We start from the raw sequence: 16521 nt of genomic DNA, 5'->3' as shown, positions 1-16521 counted from the left end.
AGGAACTGAATTCAGGTTTTCTACAAGATCTTTATGCCCTCTTACCTGCTGAGCCATCTCTTCAGCCCCAGTAATTTTGGTTTTAGTCTGTGTATGTATTGAAAGGCTCACTAGAGCAAGCGTTTGTTTGTTTGCATTTCTGTTTGGTCAACAACTTGGCAGAATCCTGGTATCTGAGCATTTTCATCACTTAACCTTCCTGTATCCTAGAATTCTATGGCTGCTGATATAATATTTATAATTTAGCAATCACTAACTGCAACAAATACCCCCATGCTGTGTCACTTTTTCCTTCAGTCCAGTTTCCTGAACCTTCAGTCCTTCTTAAGAGCTCTTATCTTCTATCCTTCCTGACTCCAGTTCTCTTACCCCTGCAGCAGCAATGGCAGTGGGGACTGTAGACAGGAAGACCAAAATACAACCCAGCATTAAGAGTAACATACTTGGAACACAGTCTCGCCCCGCTATTTTGTTGTAGACTCACAAGAAAGACAGCTTCTGAGCTGATACTTAGCATTTAGCAAGTACCTGGGAAGCAGAAGCAGTTCCATTATAGGACCACTTGTGTGTCTTCTACTTTATAGAAAAGAAAGCCTTCTCCACCTCTGTAAGTGGTAGGTTTGAATTATGCAAATCAGGGAGACTTGAATGTAGCTGTTTATGGAAATTGATTAACACTTTGATTGAAGGGCTAGAGACATGGCTCAGGAGCTAAGAGCACTTGCTGCTCATGCAGAGGACCAGAGTTCTTCGCATCCAAGTTGAGTAGCCCATGACCAGCTGTAACTCCAGGTCTAGGGACTCCAGCACCCTCTTCTGACCTTCACTGGCGTCAGCACACATATGCATACCCACATACACGTACACAAAATTAAAAATAAAATCTTTAAAATGAGAACCAAATTTGACTGTCCTGATGTTTCTCTCTCCCTTTTTCTTTTTCCTTTTTTAAGCTAAAAGAAGTCTTCAGAAAACAGCTAGAAAAGGCAGAATATGAGATAAAGAAGACTACAGCTATCATTGCTGAGTATAAACAGGTAATGTGCCATGTGGGTTTTTAATGATTTTGTATAAAAGCAATTACTTTTGTCTGTTGTTTCCAGAGATTTCTAGATTGACTGCGAACAGTGAGTTACTTACTCTCTACTCTGGAGTAGGCAGCTGTTGCATTTGCTTGCTGGTAACTTGAGAAGCCTAGTTAACCAATACAGTCTGCTGGGTTTTTTTTTTTTTTTTTTTTTTTTTAACTGTTGGATAGCTCCTGTGGGGTAGGAAACAGTCCCATTGGGACTCTTTTCTAGTAGGTCACACTGGTAACATTTGCCTCATTGCAAAGCTTAGTAACTATATTAAATGGCAGTAACCAGGGGACTATGTTATCATCTGCTGTCATGGTTCAAAATAGTGCTTTTCTCTCAGGCTGGTTATGTAAATTTGCCCTCTGTAAGTCAGTACTGGCAGAAACACTTCTGTGGGGCTTAAAATGTTCCTTTAATAGAGAGTTGTCTCTACCTGAAGGTATTCCTGGCTCCATCACCAAGGTGGTTCTAGAAAGCCTTCACTCCAGTTCCTGTTGTATCTTCATGTCCTTCTTCTTCTTGTTAGCTAGACATGAGAAGAACCCCCTCATCCTGAGAGACTTTGAATAGAATACTTACATTCTAGGCTTTCAGAACTTACAGTGCTACATGCTATTTTCTGATCAGGGGATTTCCTTGGATGGCAATATATAAAGGATGTTGACATCTGATATGTACATTTTTATAAAGTCTGTTTTTATGTGTATAAGTGAAATTTATGTTTTGTAGTAAGTTAGTTACATGCGGAAAAATATAAAACAAGCCTCCTTTAATTGTACTAACTAGAGATATCACTATATTGAGTATGCATCATTGTATAAACAAATGCTATATAAATAAATATGTAAAGGAGGATCCATTCATATATTAGGAACATCTTTTCATAAGGCTGCCTCAAGGCTGAGGCTATAGATCCGTAGTAATAAATGCATAAACATACATACAAATACACACATACTTATGTAACACACATACACAAACATACACATTCATACATATATACATATGTGTGTATGTAAATATCCTTTCTGTTCATGGAATATGTATTAGAAATGAGCTATCTTCCACCTTTTGTGATAGCAGCATGTTTATTTAACACTTTCTGATGGTGAAGCTTGAAACTTCAGGGGATTATAATATGAATTAATCTACTTTTTCTCCTTTAGGAAGTATTTTTTTTATTCTTTTATTTTGAAACAAACTCTAATGCAGTCCAAATGACCTGAACCCTTAATTCTCCTGCTTCCTAGGGCTAGTACTACAAATACAAATATGTACTCTCACACCACCCTCTAGCTTGTCTTAATGGGAGGCTAATTCCTGTGCATAGACTTAAGGAACTCACTCTGTGTGGGGAGTAAGGAAGTATCTTTTTTTCCTATCAGTACATATGCTCCCAGAGTAGGCGAAGGAAACCTCTTTATGAACATGGTACGATTTGAACTGTACTTCAAAGACTGGGCAAGACGTGGGCTGTGCATTTGGAGGAATGCCGGATGGAAAATGTTGGAGAGATGTCATGGAGGTAGATTAGTGAACAGAAAAGCATTTCAAATACAGAAATGACACAGAAGTCCACAGAGCCACGTCTGTGCTAAAGAGTTGGGGTTTGTATTAGTTTGAAACAGGAATCTCTGAGCAGAAAGTGGCTGCTGGTGGATGTACTATTGGCACTATTCAGATCTAGTGAGGAATATGGAACCAGCAGGAGAGATACACAGGCAGGAACACAGTCTACATTAAAAATGAGAAGAAATAGTGCCGAAAGCCAAAATAAGTGTCTTAGTTAGGGTTTCTGTTGCTGTGAAGAAGCACCATGACCGCAGCAACTTTTTTTTTTTTTTTTGGTTTTTCGAGACAGGGTTTCTCTGTGTAGCTTTGCGCCTTTCCTGGATCTTGCTTTGGAGACTTTTACAAAGGAAAACATTTAATTGGGGCTGGCTTTCAGTTTCAGAGGTTTATTCCATTATTATCATGGCGGGAAGCAAGGTACCACGCAGGCAGACATGGTGCTGGAGAAAGAGCTGAGAGTTCTATACATGGATCAGCAGGCAGCAGGAAAAGAATGCCACACTGGGCCTAGCTTGAGCATCTGAGATCTCAAAGCCCACCCCTAGTGACACACTTCCTCCAAATAGGCCTCAGTACTCCAATAAGGACACACCTCCTAATAGTGTCACTCCTTGGTGACCAAGCATTCAAGCACATGAGTCTGTGGGGGACATTCCTAGTCAAACCACCACAATGAGTAATAGTTAAAACAGAGGAGACACAAGGGTTTATTTGGGGTTGGTTGGTTTGTTTTGCTAGAAAGGACAAAGGTAATTCCAAGATTTTTGTGGGGAAATTAGATGCAAATCAGCACAGGAAACATTAAGACTGTGAGCCCTGGAACCGTCATCACATGCAAATACATTTTTTAATTGCTATATTATGCTACAGGTGGCTGCTATATTCCAGATGCACAGCCTTACAAGGCTTTTAACATGGGTTCTGAACTCAGGGCCTCATGCTCTCTTAGCAATCCCTCTTGCTCAATGACCATCCATCCAGCCCTTATTTTTTTTTTTTAAATATTAACTAGAAGTTTTTAAATGTTTTTTTTTTTTGAGGGGCTAGAGAGATGGCTCAGGAGTTAAGAACATGTGTTACCTTTACAAAAGGCCTGGGTTCATTTCCCAGCACTCACATGGTGACTCACAACCATCTGTAACTCCAGTTCTAGAGGATCCAATGCTTTCTTGTGACTTCTGTGGACACTGGGCACACATGGGATATACACACATACACTCAGGCAAAATACTCATATAAATAAAATAAATAAATCTAGATAGGTTTTATATGTTGCAGCCCAATGTACGCTTTAAAATTTGATATTTCTTGCTTTTTATTCATGTTTCTATTCTGTCAGATGTTTTAAGACTTATTTTCATTCATTTTTGTAAAAGGAAAGATTCTTATTTCAGTCAATAGATTTGAACATTCTACTTTTTAAATATTCTCACCCTGGAAAGCATTTCTTTCTACTTGTTCCCAGTACTTATTAACATCTTATTTCAGAACCAACCATCAAATAGATTTTTATTAAATGTGTGCTTCCTACTGGTCAGGTGCTACATAGTTCTAGACCCTGCACATCCATTGTTTTTGTTTGATTACTGTAGCATAGCACTGTTTAGTCAGGAAGGAGCTAAGTGATACTTAAGGAAACTTTTATGATTGAAAAGAGATATTCTGAAGCCCATTGGGAATTGTTGCTGGTTCAGAATTCTTTTCACTGAATTCCAAGTATAACACCTTCTACAGAGTAGATTCTCAATAGAGATTCTATAGGTGATTCCACAGGGAGACTATGAATTCATTATTGCTAGCCACAGAAAGCTAGTGACAAGAAGATGCTCATCTGTCCCATAATATGTCTCTTCTGATTAAGTTATGCTTCACACATGAAGCTCACAGGCCTTCTGCTCATTTCAGAAATGACTAGGTTTGCAGTGCTGCTTATTTGCAAAATGTCCCCTGGGATCAGGCATGCTAGTGTGCTTTGTGAGTTGATGAACAGTTATGTCACTGGTCATTCTGTTTTCTAGTAGAGAAACTCTCTTTTCTGCCTTTAGATATGTTCTCAGTTAAGTACCAGGCTGGAAAAACAGCAAGCAGCCAGCAAGGAGGAGCTGGAAGCAGTAAAGGTAAGAAGTGGGCTACTTCTGTGATGTAATTTCTTCCAAATCCATCCTCAGATACCCATCTCTCCATCTTGTATAATTCACTCAGATGCTATGGAGAGTCTCAGTCCTTTTCCCTGCCACAGGTATGTCTTTCCTGACATTTATGTTCCTGTAGATGGCATGGGACTTCGGAGGCAGGTAGTAGGAAAGGAAAGACTATATGAGCCCGGAATCTCGTGGCTTTCTTGGGTGGTAAGAACCTGAGATGTTCAGCAGCTCACACCTGACTATTGCCTGAATTGCCCGGCTTCCATTTGGAGTTCTGTGAGATCATCCTGACACTCTTTGGAACAGCAAACACTATTGGCTGGAAAAACACTTGTTAGTAACCATTTGATTCAACAAACAAATTTTTTTAATAAAAAAATAGTAAAATATAATAAGATAAAACAAAAACTATCACCTTGGAGTTGGACAAGACAAACAGAAGGAAAAGAGCCCAAAAGAAGGCACAAGAATCAGAGATTCACTCGTTCTCACACTCAGGAAGCCGTGAAAATGTTTTTCAAGAGAATGTATACCAGTTGTTTTTATGCTGCCCCCTGGTGGGTAAAACTCCTTATATCATTTTGGTACTTGAGAAAAGCCATTGATTGCTCTTGTTTTTGTTTGCTTGCTTGCATGCTTTGTTTTGTTTTGTTTTTTTAATTTTCTTTTGTGGGGGAACTGCAGGCGTGAGGGGAAGATATGGAGGGACTGGGAGGTAAGTGGAATTAGGGTGCATGATGTGAAATTCCCAAAAAATCAATAAATTAATTATATTTAAATTTTTTAAAAGGAACAAAAGTAATGGGAAAAGTGAATATGATCAAAACAATCTACAAAACTCTTAAAGAACTAATAAAAAATAACAGTATTTTGGGCTAATTAATGCCATAGGTTCAGTAGGAGGTTGAAAAGTGCTGTGTTTTTCAATGTGTCCAGTGAATAGTACTCAACAATAACGTGAAGAGTAGAGTATGGACAAAATGAGAGACAAGCTGGTGGGGACTGGAGAGGTGAGACTTGAAGACAGAGCTGAAATGAGAAGTGCTAGAACATGTCAAATCAAGACTCTAATGCTCGAGTGACAGGATATTGGAGTAGCTAATGAAGAGAGAGCACCAAACTTGCCAGATCTAACTGGTGGAGTCACACCGACAGCTGTGTAGTGAAGTTCTTTTTTGCACATGTGAAAAGACTGTGGTTAACATAACAGACACATTGAGCCTCTTGTAAAAGTATGGCATCAAAATAGAAAGTGTAATATACCTAATGTGTAATTCATTTTGTAATATTTAGTGAAGCAAGAACAGTGCTGTCTCGAAAAGAATTGCTTGTTTGGCATGGTGCACATGACTAACAATAGGAGACTGCAGTCATGTCACCTTCATTCCCTTAAACAGTCAAACAAAAGGACATGCACACAGAGTACCTGTACTGGGTACAGGTGGATTCTGTGCTGACTGTGACCATCTGGTGATAGCACAGGTCCAACGGCGTCTTCAGAAATAGAACAGTGTTTAAAGACAGTGCGCCATCTTTTTATTTATTTATTTATTTATTTATTGGTTTTTCGAGACAGGGTTTCTCAGGGTAGCTTTGCACCTTTCCTGAAACTCACTCTGTAGCCCAGACTGGCCTTGAACTCACAGAGATCTGCCTGCCTCTGCCTCCCAAGTGCTGGGATTAAAGGCATGCGCCACCACCGCCTGGCCCAATGCGCCATCTTTAAAATGCATGTATTTTGGGAAGTTGTTTAGCCTGTAGAATACAGTTTGATGTTGGGTGTCTCTTTTTTATATTCAGGGTAAGATGATGGCGTGCAAACACTGCAGTGACATTTTCAGCAAGGAAGGAGCTTTAAAGCCAGCAGCTGTAAGTAGAGAGGACCAGGGAATTGAAGCCGATGACGAGAAGGATTCACTGAGGAAGCAGCTGAGGGAGATGGAGCTGGAGCTGGCACAGACCAAACTGCAGCTGGTGGAGGCCAAGTGCAAGATTCAGGTTGGTGATTTGATGAGAGGTCAAAAGATGCAACCCAGACAACCCCCGTTACACAGCACAGACGACTCCGTTTACACAGCACAGACGACTCCGTTTACACAGCACAGATGACCCCGTTACACAGCACCGACCCTATTTACACAGCACAGACAACCCCGTTACACAGCACAGATGACCCCGTTTACACAGCACAGATGACTCCATTTGCACAACCATGGGTAGAGAAGATAGGTCTACAAATCCAACATGTATTGACAGTAAGTCATGAAAAGTTTTGTTTTTAAACAGTTATAATGTACAGATAGTTTACCATTGATACAGAGGAAAGTAAATTTGGTTCATAAGATGGCATACTTATTTTGATAAAATAATTAAAAAGACAAAGAGATATTCTCAATGTTTGAGTTGATTCATACTTTTTGTAATTGTCAAAATCTAAGTGCCATTTCACATAAATACATATACCAAGATGTCAGAAATAGTTCCAGGCCATTTCAGAAACTGTAAATTCTGTCCTAATTTCAAGACAAAATTCATTTCGTGGCTTATTTTTAAAGAAACTTTCCAGCAACTCAAACAGTGGTTTGTGTGTGTGTGTGTGTGTGTGTGTGTGTGTGTGTGTGTGTGTGTGTGTGTGTGTTTTGCCTGCATGCATGTCTGTGTACCACATGTGTGCAGTGCCTATGGAGGATAGAAAAGGGCATTGGATCTCCTGGAAATGGAATTGTACAGGTTTTAGTCTTCCTCGAGAAGAGCAGCCAGTGGTCTTTCCTGCTGAGCCATCTCACCAGCCCTCAAACAACATTCTTTTGAAATCAAACACGTCTACTACAATATAATCCAAAGATGTATCAATTTACGTGCTGAGGAATGATGGAAAATAGTAAAAATTGTTTCTATATATCACTACTATGTTTCTTCTCTCTTTTTTTTTTTCAAGACAGGCTCTCTCTGTGTGGCTCTGGCTGTCCTGGAACTCACTCTGTAGACCAGGCTGGCCCTGAACTCAGAGATCTGCCTGCCTCTGCCTCCGAGTGCTGGGATTAAAGGTGTGCACCACCACTGTCCAGCAGATCACAATGCTTCCATAAGAACAGCAAGTTTTGTATGTACAATAAAGAACACAGTAACATATAACATACAGTTGTCTAAACTCTGAGCCAGTGTCTGAAGTAGTGTTGGTTGGTGCTGCCTGACTCGATGTCCTGTCCAGTGCAGCATGGACATGCTGTGTTCAGAACCAAGGCTGACGTGAAGTCACGTGATGGAATATGGATGAGTACAGACAGAAACATCTCAGATTCATTATGCATTTGGCTTTGAGTTAGTTTTCTAACATTGCCAAATTTTTGTCATGACCTTCCCTACCTTCAGTTACATGGCCCCACGTGGTGGAAGACCTCACTCATACTTTAAGAAGCTGGACTAAGACAGACATTAAGGCATTCCCCTTTTATCCCAGCACTCTGGAGATGGAGAGGTGCATTTCTGAGAACTTGAGGTCAGCCTGGGCTGTAGAGTGAGACCTTGTCCTTTAAAAAAGCAGCTGGGCTTTAGAATACTGTCCTGAGTTAGAGTCAGGATGACCCTGCAAGTGGTACATTTCCTCCCTAATGTGTCCTGTACCATCATATCTTATAGCATGTATTCACAGACACAAACATAATTTAAATGGATTTTTTAATAACTAAAGTTATATTTTGTGAGAACTTAATAGTGTGCTTTTTTCCCCCAGTTTACCCTGAAATGTTTTCTCGGGTCCTTCACTTGGTCACTTTGGTTGGCTGATCTGAAAATGACAGACCAAACCCCTCTGTTGGTCTTACCTTCACAAGACACACTAATCCCACTCCTCCCTTTGGAGTTCTTTGAGGTCTCAGCTGATTGGCCAGATTCCTTTCTCCATTCTCTCCAAATTGGAAAGTAGCAATTAGAAGAATGGACCTGGCTTCCTTGTGGACTGATCTGCTTTTTATCAGTAACCCACCCCAATGCTGCATTCAGGATCCTCAGCAGTGTGTCTAGTCTGGACCCTGACTGTTCTCAAGGGCAATTTTTTAATTGAAACTCATTTGTACTCATATTTATTTGTGGTTTTAAACATGTAGTCTCCCAATTGCAACCTAAACCTAAATTTGGACCTGAATGGCAGGGAGGTAGGGAAAATAAAATGTGGTTAATTTCACTGTTCATAGAAAGCATGGATTCTCATTTTCATTGGAAACTCTTTTAGCTCTCAACTTTTCTCTTCCATTAGGAAGCCAACTGAATGTCTCCTGGGCTTTGAGGGAGGGCGTGCTGCAGAGGCCTGGTGAATCTAAACGGTATCTCTTCATTTATTCTGGCATTTATGTAACCTGTGATCTTCTTCTTCTTCCATTAGGAACTTGAGCATCAGAGAGGAGCACTTATGAATGAAATACAAGCTGCAAAAAACTCTTGGTTTAGTAAAACCCTGAACTCTATCAAAACAGCCACAGGCACTCAGCCACTACAGCCACCACAGGCTCCCCAGCCACCCAAGGAGAGCACATAGCTCCAGCCTCAGCCAGTCACAAGAGCACAATGATCAAAACAACAGAAACCAAGAATCCTTCCTGTTGTCCCTTTGAAGGAAAGTAAAGGAGACAAGAAAGCAAGTTAGAATCTTTAGTAGCTCTGTCTTTCGTGTATGACATTTTTCAAAGGGATGATATTTAAACTGACCTGATTTATGTTGCATATCTATTTCCCAGCTTCTTCATGGAAAGCCACATTCAGATCCATCATAGTGTTACATATTGTTTTATAGGCCTGAAATTTAGTTGGAAATAAGTAACCTAGAACTAAATGCTTTTGTTTAGAATTATTTATTCATAATAATTTTTTATCTCACATAAAAATGGAGACATGCTTTTCCAGGGTTAAAATGGTAAGATCTTTGTCACAGAATTCTGTTTTTAAAGGAAAATTAACCCTCTTTAACTTTCCAGGATTATTTAGATAAAGCACACTGTGGGGCACATGACCACTGACAGGTTTCACACTGAAAGTGACTTCCAGAGTAGTGCTACTCCTGTCCCAAGAAAACAGACCAGGAGTTGGCTTGAAAGTTCCCCCCAAATTATTTTGAGTTGCCTACATTTGGAAATGGAGTGTCAAGAGCTGTGGAGTAGCTGGGCTACTGCACTCTAGGTAAATAGAGACTTTCAGTAAATGTGCAATAAAGTCATTTGGTCAGGCATTCTAGCAGATAGATCCTTTTAAGGACTCCACATGGGGCTCATTCTCCTGATGTGCCTTTGTATAAACACAGAGGTGACTTGTGGCAAATGCAGCCTCAAAGATGGATATTGTCAGTGGCAGACTTGGGGACCCTCACTGGAGAAGTCTAAAAAGGTCTGTGTTCAGACACTGTAGTTTTGAGTGGAACAATGATGATTTAGTGGATGCTGACACACTAGTTAAGGCAAGCGCTGATGTTCCGTACTTCATTAAAGGCTGTGATATTGCCAAGGAAGTTGAAGAGAGCTTCCTAGCACCTTAGTGTTAGGCAACTTTCCTAACTTCTCCCTAACCCCGAAACAGTGCCCTACATACCTGGGAATAAAGAAAAACAAGGGCATTTTTCACATTTTTGATTGACTAAACCTTTATAGAACTACTTAACTCATGGAAAGGTAAGGTTACTGTTTAAAAAAATTGGTGCAAATATTTTTTCAATTATATTTGACATACCTGTATAAATAGCCCTTACAAGAAATTCTTTGGTAACAACAAAACTAATTTTTCCATTTTCTAAGCTACTATAGAAGTCTCTGGTCCCTTTACAGCATCCAAACTACTGTCAGTCATGTATAGTAACATTTCTTTATATTCATCTTTGGCTTCATTGTTTCCAAAAGTATCTCAGACTATTTAGTCCAGAGGGCTCTCCTCTGTGCCATATGTTGTAACTGTAATAACACACTCCAGAGGTAAGCCTTAGTAGAGCCCTCCCACCCCCAACTTCAAGTTGCTCATGATAGAGCCTTTCCTCTAAAATCATTTTTGAGTTCTAGTATGTGAAATTTCTTTAATCTCGAAATGTCTCTATTATCTACAGGCCATAAAACTGATAAAACACTTATCAAACAATACCTCCCATATAGAAGTTTCTGTTTTAGTTCTGGTGTCTTTCATCAGAAGATTCACTTCTTTTTACCAAAAGACAGTAACCCAGAACTCCAGATGTCTCTGCTGATTTAACATTCCCTGAATCTCTGATAAGCTATTTTTTCTATTAAATATAATGGCTAGAATATTACATCATTTCTGTCCGTCATTTAGTGCAGCCAATTAGCTTTATTGGTCCTGGGCACTCCAGAAAGCCTTGGACAAGTCACTTTTTCAAATGGCCAGCTAAATTAAGGTGCACTTCTGTGAACTTCTAATACCATTTCCAGCTCTTTCTAACTTCTGAAAATAAATACATTCCACAGAATACCGACATTGAATAATTTTCATAAGTGGTAAATGAGGGAAACAAAATGGCTCTATATCAAGTATCTGTTCAGGTTCATGGCCCCTTTTTCTCTTTAAACACAATCACCAGAAGCATATATTTTAAGAGTTAAATATTTCTTTTGAGTTTTCATCTAGCTCTTATAAAAGACATAATGGCAATACATAATTTCTTTTGTTCTCTGGTATCATATGATACTTGGGCGTGTATATTGGTATTTTGGTATTATGTTTAAACTGCCCTGCATTATACCATCTTTGAGTTAGTAGCAGCAGTAAAGATTGGAAAGAAAATTCAAGAGGTAATATGTGATTTCTTGTTCACTATTTCACTATAGCAATGCCTCAAACCATCCATTCCTCACTGTTGCTTGAGAACTCCAGAATGCCAACATAAAGCAACTACTCATCACAGTTTCACTTACTATTTTATATATATTTGAGAATTGAAAGTTTTTTTTTCTTGAAACAGGTTCTACTTATGTAGTCTAGGCTAGCCTTGAACTTAGAACCTTCCTACTTCAGCCTTTCAAGTGCTGAGATTATAGGTAGGCACCATAATAGCTACAATTACTCTCTTGAATTCCTCATAGAAAAAAGATAAACCATCCAAGTATCCAAGATATTTTTCATCCTTTCCTAAGATTTACATGATAGTAAACACTCCTCTAAAATGCTAATATTTGTAGCATCTGGGAAGTGATCATTTCTCTTTTCATTGAGTTCTATAGAATAAATGAAGATTCAACTCATTCATTGGCTTTTATAACTTAGTCTCATTTAGTATATTCTCAAAAGACACCATGCTGGATTTTAGAGTGCCTATGTTTGGTACACATTCTGAGCCAAGTTACAGTGGTTATTTTTAGTACATATAATTTAATGCAAAGAAATTCTTGGTTCCCTGCACTTCAATATAGGAGTTCCTATCAGAAACAGTAATGGGAATGCCAATAAGCCTGCACCCTGGATTTTCATGCAGTATCTGCTGTCCCCTCACCTTCTGTTAAATTAGTCATTTCTTTTCCTTTGGCTTTCTAGAATGTACCTGGTAGAGTTGAAAAGACCCCTTTGTACTGATGATGAGAGTTTAGTTTTTGTTTCATTTGCTTTAAAAATGTTCACCTTTTCCTACATTATATATTTATTTTTCTCCAGCTCCTACTCTGTTTCAGCTATTTTCCAGTTAGTAACTAGTGGTTTCATTTCTTAGCTAAAGTAAGAAACCTGAAACAATACACAGCAGATAAAAAATTATTCCTTTACATTTTTAGTCTCTTAGGTCAAGTCTCAGTGTTGGTTGTGGTGATACACACCCACAGTCCCTGCACTCAGGAGGCTGAGGCACAGGCATGCCTGTGAGGTCAAGGCAAGCATAAGGGCTACACAGAGAGTGCCAAGCTAGCCAGGATTACATAGCAAGTCCCTGCCTGTTTCAAACAACAAACTAAAGATCAAATGTGTAGCAATATCAGGACTGAGCTTTGCTGTGCCTCAATGAAATCGACTCTAAGGTGGTTGTCTGTATTTTAGGACTCCTGTAAGTGGACAGAAAGAAAATTTTAAAAAGACTTAGTTTTCTCTTCTAAAAAAGACACTAAAAAATGATTGTATTACATAACTTATTCTTTATAATACTCTACAATAGATGATTCTCTTGCTTTAATATCTAGCAAATGAGATAATGAACAATTCTGTTGTATGGTTTGAATAGTTAGGGGTGTGTTTGCATGTGTGCACAGTGTGTGTGTGTGTGTGTGTGTGTGTGTGTGTGTGTGTGTGTGTGTGTGTGGTGAAATTTTATAGGGTATCCCTGTTTCTTTTGTTTACCTAGATACCATGCAACCAAATGCACATTAGATTTCAAGACACAGTGATCAAAACTGGAAGCCCAGACAGCAGCTCTGTGGCCTGTTTCCAATGACCAAGCATAAAATTCTGTTAGTCTTTGTGCTGAGGGTCACATTGAGCATTCTTTCTTCCCTATGGTGGCTTATATGTAATACATGCAAGGCACTTTATGTTATCTATTTCCTTAACTTTCAAATCTGTAAACATGACGACCCCCATTTGGACTATACCTCAACAGGTGATGCTGATCTTGAATTATAAGAAAAGTAGATGCTTGTTCAAGTGACAAGTCAGCTGTCTGCGTATAATTCTCAATTTCCTCTTAAACAAACAAAACCCTACAGCTTGAGCTTACCTCCAGTAAAACACGCCACCTGCTATAAAACAGTCTCCATCATTATGTCCCCCTCACTCTGCCATCATCTCTGGTTTATTTATCATTAACTGTATTTGAAAAGTTTGAGAAAAATGAATCATTGAAAAGAAAATGAACATTATTTTTATTGGCAATTGATAAACATATGACTTTCCACTAAACTACAACTCTGAATAACTATATTACATATAGAAAAAGATTTATGAGGCTATAAATGCATCAAAAGATTAATGTCATGAAAGCACAAGAATAAAGTTGGATATGATCCCAGAATCCAAGATGTCCCAATAGCCTTCTACATTGGTTTCACTATTCTTGGCATTTTGCATAATGCATGGATTCTTAGTTCAAATTAGGGAAAAGGTTTTTGTCAGCCCCATTCCTTTCTTTCCAACTCCTACCTTTGCCTTACTGAGGAGGTAGTATGAACCTTATGCTGTCTGTCTTTGTGAGACATGTTTTCCCCAGCATCTACAGTGAAAACAGGTTAGAATAAAGGAGTTGATTAGTCTGGAAGTGCTAATTGACTATAAAACCAACATTAGCCATCAATCTCTTCCTCTATAAACACTGACCAATTAGTTGTTTCCATAAGGCCATGTATTATGTATAGTACACTCTATTAATGTAAATGTGATGCTTGTTAAGAAAGTGCAATTTATTGTACATTGTCTCAATAAATGTTTACTTTTATAATCGTTATGAACTTGAAGTGGATTGGTATCTTGTGTAGATGTGTGAATGAAACCTTGTGAATAAACAAATGTGACCAAGAAGGTAACCAGGTGGCTGTTTTTGTGAGCCAGTGATGTTTTCAATGCTTTGTGTTGCCCCTTCGGTCCCATTAAGCAGTAATAAACATTTGTTTTAAAGTCCATGTGTCTGACTTCTTTCCAGTTGACTTTATTTGACCACAGTGTTTATATAACACTTACTGATGTTAGTCAACTTAAAAAGAAAACATACGTGGAAAGTGCTCCAGGATGAACACGACTGAATGATAGTCAATATAGTACCAGTGCCAATGGCCTATGAGGACAAGAAGTTCCTTGAATACAAGTAAAGGAGATCATCTTGAACTAGTTTAATAAACTTTAAGGCAATGAATTCAAATGAAATAGGAATATCTGTAGCAAGGCTCCCTACAGCCGAACAGGCCTGCCTGAAGAGGCACTAAAACCCAAGCAACTGGCTCCGAAAATCACTTCTGCTTGGCTTTCCAAGTGATGGTTATCTGGTGCTTTTTTCTCCAAAAACATGTTTTCTAGCTTCTAAGTTAAGTGCACTTCCACTAAGTTTTCACGTCCCTTGACTAGTGCTGATTTGGACTTGGCATGTAGTCACTCTCCTACAGAGTTTTGCTCCTATATGGTGGACATAGGGACTTTTGTCGACAACTAAAGAAGCCAAATTGAGTTTGTTTTGTTTACTCCCTTATGATGTGAGACTGAAATGCTTGCTAAAAGAAAATGAAGTAAGGGCTTAAGAAATGGCTCAGTGGTTATATTTACTGCTCTTGCAGAGGATCATGGTTTGTTTCCCAGCACCCATCTGGTGGCTCCCAACCATCTGTAACTCCAGTTCTAGGACATCTGATGCCCTCTTCTGGCCTCCACAGGCACTGCCTTCATATAGCACACATGCATACGTGCAGGTGGTACTGGACATAAATAAATACATATTTATCACACATAAATAAAAATAAGTCTTAAAAAAGAAAGAAAATGAAATAGAAGAGAATGGAAATAATTACCAGTATTGTTTGGAGAAACTATGGTTCATCTTGCTAAGTAGATGAAGTAAATAATCCAGGGTCTAGAAACTGGCCTAGTGGTTAAAAAAGTGGTAAAACTGATGGACATAAATCTGTATCTATAGGCCAATACAAAGAAAAAAGATGTCATAGGACTGCAGAATTGATATAGCAATAATTAGGGAGTTGAGGGTGCTAAGAAAACAGAACTGTCTCCAGAACATGAGTTTTTAGAATGTTAGAATTTAGAAAAGGTATTTCTCTAACAAGAGGTCTAAGGTATAGTCATGGATATCTGAATAAAAACCAGAACTACTATTTATGGCATATATGCAGATACATGTTTGTAGGAAATGTGTCCCTTTTTTGTATCTTTAGTTTCGAAGCACTGATAATAGTTATTCTAGTCCCTGCTTAAACATGAGAGAACTCTGAGAACTCAAAACCTAAAAGCTAATAAGACCTTAAAATTGGATCTGAGACAATGTAAAAACCTTTCTTCAACATCTAGGACTTGAATTCCAAACTTCCTGGAAAAGAACATTTTTGGTTTCCTTTCCTGTTGCTGTGAGTATATTAAAAATAAAGGGAGAAAGAGGGTTTACTTGGCCCGCAATTCCAGGTTACAGTCCATTGCTGTAGGGAAGTCAAGGTGGCTTCTTTGTATGAGATGAGCAAAATATCTACAACTGCTCCCAAGCAAGAAAAACTGCTGTAACAGGAAAAAGACTAATAAACTTTAAGTAGCAAAAAGAAGAGCAGAGTAAGAAGGTGGGGACAGCATGAAACTGGGGTGGGTGAAATGGGATAGTTGGTTGTACAGTTTCTGATGTGTGAACTTGGTTTGCCTATACTCCTTAGTTTTCAGTCAAAAACTGTTGCCATGAAGTCATAATTAAAGCCCTAAATAGTTCACTTTGTGTAGGAGAGAGTTTGAATAATCCAGGTGGGCCTAGCTCTATAATTGTAATGTTTTAAAAACAGGCAAGGCTGTTGCTTCCAGAAGAATAGAGTTCCAACCAGGTCACACTGTGGGGTGTTTTTGGGGGGTGGGTGGGTGTGGGGGGTAGTCTCATATAGGGTTTCTCTGTGTATCCCTAGCTGCCCTGGAACTTGCTCTGTAGACCAGGTTGGCCTCAAACTCAGAGATCTGCCTATCTGTGCCTCCCAGGTGCTGGGATTAAAAATGTGCCCCACCACACCCAGCTCTAGCTCATGTTTACTCCCCCAGTTTACTGATAAATCTGGAGCATAGTCTACCCGTGA

The 16521-nt window shown here is 39.0% G+C and overlaps 1 protein-coding gene across 6 annotated transcripts in view; it reads left to right on the top strand.

The window, feature by feature from the left end:
* Positions 1–14377, top strand: part of Rabgap1l (RAB GTPase activating protein 1 like) — a 589856-nt gene extending 575479 nt beyond the window's left edge. For all 6 annotated transcript variants that reach the window (XM_052737345.1, XM_052737344.1, XM_052737348.1 and 3 more), the window contains 4 exons: positions 954–1037; positions 4697–4768; positions 6596–6793; positions 9177–14377. In XM_052737345.1, coding sequence (XP_052593305.1) covers positions 954–1037; positions 4697–4768; positions 6596–6793; positions 9177–9329 — 507 coding nt within the window. In that variant the 3' untranslated portion in view covers positions 9330–14377. The remainder of the gene's footprint in view (positions 1–953; positions 1038–4696; positions 4769–6595; positions 6794–9176) is intronic.
* Positions 14378–16521: the final 2144 nt, after the last annotated feature.

Source organism: Peromyscus californicus, unplaced genomic scaffold (genome assembly GCF_007827085.1).
Source record: "Peromyscus californicus insignis strain IS unplaced genomic scaffold, ASM782708v3 Scaffold_14__1_contigs__length_90479793_seg_2, whole genome shotgun sequence".
In the NCBI taxonomy this organism is placed as follows: Eukaryota; Metazoa; Chordata; class Mammalia; order Rodentia; family Cricetidae; genus Peromyscus; species Peromyscus californicus.
Note: the sequence above shows the minus strand (reverse complement) of the source record. Positions and strands in the feature narration are given on the sequence as shown.